This window comes from Octopus sinensis, linkage group LG7, assembly GCF_006345805.1.
Source record: "Octopus sinensis linkage group LG7, ASM634580v1, whole genome shotgun sequence".
Classification (NCBI taxonomy): domain Eukaryota; kingdom Metazoa; phylum Mollusca; class Cephalopoda; order Octopoda; family Octopodidae; genus Octopus; species Octopus sinensis.
In genome coordinates this window covers 100,205,601-100,213,100 of record NC_043003.1, presented here as the reverse complement: position 1 = coordinate 100,213,100, position 7,500 = coordinate 100,205,601, and the positions used below count along the sequence as shown (strand labels likewise).

General features: G+C 40.5%; 1 protein-coding gene across 2 annotated transcripts in view; it reads left to right on the top strand.

The window, feature by feature from the left end:
- The window catches only part of LOC115214150 (serine/threonine-protein kinase SMG1), a 185,790-nt gene that overhangs the window by 39,925 nt on the left and 138,365 nt on the right, over positions 1-7,500 (top strand). For both annotated transcript variants that reach the window (XM_036504994.1, XM_029783223.2), the window contains 2 exons: positions 1,187-1,259; positions 2,490-2,641. In XM_036504994.1, coding sequence (XP_036360887.1) covers positions 1,187-1,259; positions 2,490-2,641 — 225 coding nt within the window. The remainder of the gene's footprint in view (positions 1-1,186; positions 1,260-2,489; positions 2,642-7,500) is intronic.

Sequence of the window (7,500 nt, the reverse complement as noted above, 5' to 3'; positions counted from 1 at the left end):
CAAGTGGTATTTTTTTTATCTCTGTCTATTTATATAATGTGTATGTGGTTGAATGTATAGAGTGTGTATGTGTGTGAATGTATTGTGTATCAATATCATCATTTAACATCCATATTGGCATGGGCTGGACAGTTTGATAGGAGCCGACAAGTCTAAGAGCTGCATCAAGTTCTAATGTTTGCTTTGGCATTGTTTCTATGGCAGGATCTCCTTCATAATGCCAACACCTTACTGTGTACTACATGCTTTATTTGTAGCATCATCTTTAGTGTGGTTGCTTTGCAGCCTGCTCAACTCTGTTGATATGTGTGTGAATATATTTGTAGTTTAGTGCTTCTTTAAAAGCAGTTCTGTTTGCTGCAAATTACCTAAATCCTGTGAAAGAAGTTCAGTTTTAACTGTGTTCAACATCATCATCATACATCTTTCCATGCTGGCATAGGTTGGACAGTTTGACAGGAGCTGGCTAGGTAGAAGACTGCACCATGCTTCACTGTCTGTTTTGGCATGGGTTTTACGCCTGAATGCTCTTCCTAACACCAACCACTCCACAAAGTGGACTGAGTGCTTTTCACGTGGCACTAGCATAGGTGAAGTCAGTTTTGGCATGTTTTTTTTTAACAGCTGGATGCCCTTCCAAACGCTAACTACTTTACAATGTGGGCTAGATGCTTTTTACATGGCACCAGTGCTAGCTGGGTCATTAAGTAACCTACAAGCCAAAGATCCTTTGTGATATTGGAGGAAATGATCTTGTACCAGATGATGGAGGGTTAGAATGTGACAGAGAGACAGAAACATGTGTCTTGCTGTAGAGGAGATACATGGTTACCCAATCAGAGAGGGAGAGTGAAGGAGTGATCAAGACTGAGGCCAGTAATGGATGTGTTGCTGTAGAGGAGATACATGGTTAACCAGTCAGAGGGATAGTGGGAGAGAGAGTGGAGTACTTTGTTATGTATCATACATTTGTTGATATAGAGAAACTGAGAATCTGATGGCTTGATGAATTCTTCCTATAAAGTTTTGATTTTTATAAGCATATGAAATTTGAGTATTGGTGAGAAAAAATACAGAGTGAGATGAAAGAAAAAACATTATGCTATTGGAATGTTTTGTGGATGCCAAGCTGAAGGTTTTTTATTTTGTCAATGCCAATGATATATGATTTTACTTTATTTTTCAGGTCTTAGAGAAAATTATACGCAGTGTAGAGCATGCAAGTAGATTTGTATTTTCTGAACGGGTCCGTATTGTTGGTAAGTTGACTGCTATATTTTGAAGTATTATTTATTCTACTTAACAGTTTTATTCCCAACTACAAAGTCATAGGCTCAAAACCTGTTACAACCATCATACTCAAATTTCTGCTTTGGTATGGTTTCTATTGTTGGTTGCCTGTCCTAACATCTACTTTACAGAGTGTACAGGGTGCATTTTTTTGGCACCAGCACTAGTGAAATTACTGTGTTGCTCAAAAACTAAAATCCCCATCAATTGAGTGGAGCTACAGCAGAGGGGGAGGTAGCTTTATGCTATATGATGAAGGGTGTAAGTATGAAAGATATGGTAAAAACAAAGCCCGTTTCTTGCCGTAGAAGAGTTACATAGCTACTCACATTGTTGGAGAGTGGGTGAGAGTAACTGAGGTGGAGCTGAATAGTGGGATAAAATAGTGGTGATGAGGTACAAGAAGGAGGAATAGCAGTGGGGACCAAAAAAAGTAAATGCAGGTAAGTAGAGATTGCATAAATTTATCAGGAGAGGGAGAGATGTTTACAAATGGGATGGGGGAGGGTGAATATAATGAATGATAAACAATAATTGAGGGTGATCAATGATAAATATGGGTCAGAGAAAAAATTGGGGTGAGTAGGTGAGGGTAGGAGTCAAGGGCTGCAGAATACATATGTTTCTTATATATTTTAACATTTGGAATTCAGTATGTGTTCCAAATTTCTCCATTAGCCATGGTTTTCTTGATCCAGCATATAAGCCTATCAAAAATAAAATACCCAAAGAATGGCTGATTATCAAAGCCAATTAAGCTGATACCGATTAATCAATAAAATGGCTGATATAGCTGATTATTTGCTAACAAATCAGTGCAACTCTAGGTTTAACAGTGAGTCCATGCAAGATGTTGGTGGGAAGATGCCAGAAGGTGTTGCAGTAAGAGGAAGGGCAAGAATAGTGTTGTTGAGTCTGAAGGAGGTTAAACATTTCTTTGCTTTGTTAAAACTGTTCGGGGAAAAAAAAAAAAACATAAAATAGATTTTAAATTTGATAATTTACCTGAGATTTTAGTTTTAAAATTATTATTCTTCTGATTATATAGTGTCACACAAATATTTAGAATATGAAATTTTGTTTTGAATTTCTTTTTTTTTTTTTCTTTGAAAACAAATTATTGCATACTTATCAAATTGGTGATCCCCCTAAATTTTTTTTTTTTACTATTAATGTCTTGTTATCATGTTCATTTGTAGCAAACTATTGCTTGACCCTGTTGGTGAATCAGTTACAGTCTAACCTGGTGCACAATGTTGAAACTCTACTGCCTTACATCACTTCTCAAATCACATTGGACAGATATGTCAGTGATAAGTTTGTCTTGTCATTGTTAGCTATCATTCAAAAGGTTAGTCTCATTTTTATGTTCCGTTTTTTTTTTCCCTCCAAAATTTGTGACATTGTACAGATGTTAAGAATCATCATCTTCATCATCATCATTGTTATTATTATTATTATGGGGGGCAAGCTGGCAGAATTGTTAGCACATCAAGCAAAATGTTTAGCTGTATTTCCTCCGACACTTTACATTCTGAGTTCAAATGTTGCTGAGATCAACTTGGCCTTTCGTCTATTTAGTGTCAATAAAATAACGTATCAGTCAAGTAATGAAGTCAATGTTATTGACTTGGCCCCTCTCATTAAACTTGCTGGCCTTGTACCAAAATTAGAAAGATTTATTACTATTAGTAAAGAGGTGATATGATAGAATTACTAGAATAATGGACAAAATGCTTAGCAGCATTTCTTCTGATTGTGTACATTCTGAGTTTAAATCCTGCTGAGGTCCATTTAGGGTCAATAAAATAAAATATCAGTCAAATAATGAGGTCAATGTAATTGCCCCCTCCTTGGAAACTGCAATAACATAACACAACTATGTTGACCAGTAAAAGAAATATTTTTTGCTGCTGCTTAGCTCCAATTCAGCCCCAGTCTAGTAGACTTATGATCAAAGGTGTTCCAGTCATGGCCATTCCATCGTTATTTTTCTCCAAACATAGTGTTTCTGGAATTACATCCAAGAGCGTAAAATATGATTTGGTATATTTGGCTGCCATTTCTTGCTGGTCAATCAACTGCATAGAAACCTGTTGCATCAAATAAGTATTAAAGTATTAGTTCCATACCACATAGATTTGAACAAACAAATAACCCCGTGGTTGTGTGGTAAGTTTGATTCCAAACACATGGTTCCGGATTCAGTCCTCCTTTCACAAGTGTCTTCTCCAAAACACCAGGCCAACCAAATTGGATTTGATGGACAGAAACTGAAAGAACCTTGTTGTGTGTGTGTGTATCATCATCATCATCATTTAGCGTCCGTTCTCCATGCTAGCATGGGTTGGACGGTTCAACTGGGGTCTGTGAAGCTGGAAGGCTTCATCAGGCCCAGTCAGATCTGGCAGTGTTTCTACGGCTAGATGCCCTTCCTAATGCCAACCACTCCGTGAGTGTAGTGGGTGCTTTTTACGTGCCACCCGCACAGGTGCCAGACAGCTGGCAAACGGCCACGACCGGATGGTGCTTTTACGTGTCACCGGCACGGGGGCCAGACAGAGCTGGCAAACGGCCACGAACGGATGGTGCTTTTACGTGTCACCGGCACGGGTGCCAGGCGAGGCTGGCAACAGACACGAAACGTATGGTGCTTTTACATGCCACCGACACGGGGGCCAGACAGGGTTGGCAAACGGCCACGAACGGATGGTGCTTTTACGTGTCACCGGCATGGGGGCCAGACAGAGCTGGCAAACGGCCACGAACGGATGGTGCTTTTACATGTCACCGGCACGGGGGCCAACAAGGCTGGCAATGAACACGAACGGATGATGCTTTTACGTGCCACCGACACGGGGGCCAGACAGGGCTGGCAAACGGCCACAAATGGATGGTGCTTTTACGTGTCACCTGCACGGGGGCCCTCATGTTGATCGACCTCAATTTGGTTCTGCTTTCTGATATATGTATTGAGTTGGTTTGATTTTGATTTTGACCGTTCTCACTGGTCTTGCCGGGTTTTCTCACGCACAGCATACTTCCAAAGGTCTCGGTCTCTAGTCATTTCCTTGGTGAGACCTAAAGTTCGATGGTCGTGCTTCACCACCTCGACCCATGTTTTCCTGGGTCTACCTCTTCCACAAGTCCCCTCAACTGCCAGGGTGTGGCACTTTCGCACACAACTATCTTCAGCCATTCTCATCACATGACCATACCAGCGCAAACGTCTCTCTTGCACACAACAACTGATGCTTCTTAGGTTCAACTTTTCTCTCAAGGTACTTACACTCTGTCGATTATGAACACTGACGTTACACATCCATCGGAGCATACTAGCTTCATTTCTTGTGAGCTTACGCAAATCCTCAGCAGTCACAGCCCAAGTTTCACTACCATGTAGCATGGCTGTACGTACACATGCATCATACAGTCTGCCTTTTACTTTGAGCGAGAGGCCTTTTGTCACCAGCAGGGGTAAGAGCTCTCTAAACTTTGCCCAGGCTATTCTTACTCTAGCAGTTACACTTTCAGCACACCCGCCCCCACTACTGACTTGGTCACCTAGGTAGCGGAAGCTATCAACTACTTCTAGTTTTTCTCCCTGGAACGTAGTAGAAGTTGGTCTCTGCATATTTTCAGAGTTTATTGCTCCTGAGCATCTGCCACATACAAAAACCATCTTCCTAGTTAGTCTACCTTTGACATTGCTGCACCTCTTATGTGTCCATAGCTTACACTTGGTGCATCTTATAGAGTTTCTACCTACACCTTTTCTACAGATCGAGCAGGGCCATCTACCTGAAGGCGTTTGTGATTGGTCTACCTTCCTACTTATTAGGACTTTGGTTTTGGCTAGGTTGATTCTAAGGCCCTTCGATTCTAAACCTTGCTTCCATACCTGAAACTTCTCCTCTAGTTCTGATAGAGACTCAGCAATTAGAGCAAGGTCATCAGCATAGAGGAGCTCCCAGGGGCATCCTGTCTTGAATTCCTCCGTTATTGCCTGGAGGACTATGATAAATAGGAGGGGACTGAGGACTGAACCTTGGTGGACCCCAACCTCTACCCTGAATTCTTCACTGTACTCGATGCCAACCCTCACCTTACTAGCAGCGTCTCTGTACATGGCTTGTACAGCTCTCACTAACCATTCATCTATCCCTAGTTTCCTCATTGACCACCAGATGAGGGATCAAGGGACCCTGTCGAAGGCTTTCTCCATATCAACAAAAGCCAGGTATAGGGGCTTGTCTTTGGCTAGGTATTTCTCCTGCAGCTGTCTTACCATGAAAATAGCATCAGTAGTACTTTTCCCTGGCATGAACCCAAACTGCATCTGATCTAGGCTAACTCTCTCTCTAATTAGTTGGGCTATAACCCTCTCCGTAACCTTCATTACCTGATCCAGCAGCTTGATACCCCTGTAGTTATTTGTATCTAGGGCGTCACCTTTACCTTTGTAGCAGCTGACTATTATGCTGCTACACCAGTCATTGGGAATGACTCCTTCGTGTATCACCTTGTTAACTATACGGGTGACTAGGCTATAGCCGACACTACCAGATATTTTGAGCATCTCTGCAGTAATTCCTGATGGGCCTGGGGCTTTCCCTTGTGTATATATATATATATATATATATAATATATATATATATATATATATATATATTATATATATATATATACATACATACATACATACTAGTATTATAACCTGATTTCGTTCGGGTCTACTCGAGCCACATTTTAAAGATGAGGAATTTTGCTCAGAGTTGCCATGCAAACTCCCCAGCACTTTTAACATAGGTGTGCAAATTTTCAGGTCAGTCCAACCACATTTACTAACACTTTTGCCTGCACAACTGCTTGTGAGACAACATCTGCCCTTTTCACAATTATATAGTAGACTAGCAGAGAAACCTGGCCTTGCTCAGAATTAAAATGGCATAGTTTTTTATTGTTTTACTTGTTTCAGTATTATAACCAGATTTCATACAAGTCTACTCGAGCCACATTTTGAATTTTACTCTAGAGGCCACGCCTTTCAATTGAGCAAACTCCCCAGCACTTTTAACATAAACATGCAAATTTTCAAGTCAATACCACCACATTTACTAATGCTTTTGCCTGCACAACTGCTTGTGAAACAATGTCCGCACTTTTCACAAATATATAGTAGATTACAACCGGATTTCATTCAGGTCTAATCGGGCCACATTTTAAAGATGAGGAATTTTGCCCTCGAGGCCATGCCTTTCAGTTGAATGAACTCAAAGTTGCCATGCAAACTCCGCAGCACAACTGCTTGTGAGACAATGTCCACCCTTTTCACAAATATAAAGTAGATTAACACAATAAATATCTGATTAATAACATCTGTTATCATGATGTTGCAGTGGTGGTAGGCGATAATAATTCACCATTCTAAAAGTCCTGTGGCGAGAATATTTAAACTTCAAAAGAGTGAAATGTATTTTCAACATAATATAGTTATTTACTTTTTTATTCCTCTCCATTAAACACAGTTGGTCACCAGTTTTGTTCTTTTTATGTATGTATATATGTTTTTATGTATGTATGTACATATGTATATTTTAATACACTTGATTTGGCTGTTATTTCTAGGACATTAATTGCCACATAGAGGAAAACTAATGGCAGTCATCACTTTCTCTCTCTAGACACAGACAGACATACAGAGAGAGAGGTGTGCAAATTTTCAGGTCAATCCGACCACATTTATTAACACTTTTGCTTGCACAACTGCTTGTGAGACAACGTCCGCCCTTTTCACAAATATATAGTAGACTAGCTATTTTGACCCGTGCTTCACTCGGGTTTTGGTGGTGGTGGTGGTGGTGTTTTGTGCAAATCTAAAAATAGGGCAAAAATGTACTCTTTTTAAAAGTTGAAAAATTTAACCCCCTTTCCAAATCTCCCAAATTTTTACACCCACAATTAAAGAATAACTGCCTCTAGCCCCTGCAGCAACACGAAAAGCCACCATTATTCAAACAGCGCAACCTGTCTATCCCATAAAACTCAATTTTTCCCATATTCCTCACCATGGCAACCAAACGGTAGCCCCAAGCGACTTTCAACCCCCCTCACACCATTGCCCACCCTATTTTACTCCTCCCAGTTTAAATTTTGGTGCCAATCCAACCCCATCTACTACCTCTTAAACTGTTCCCATCCCAAAATGAG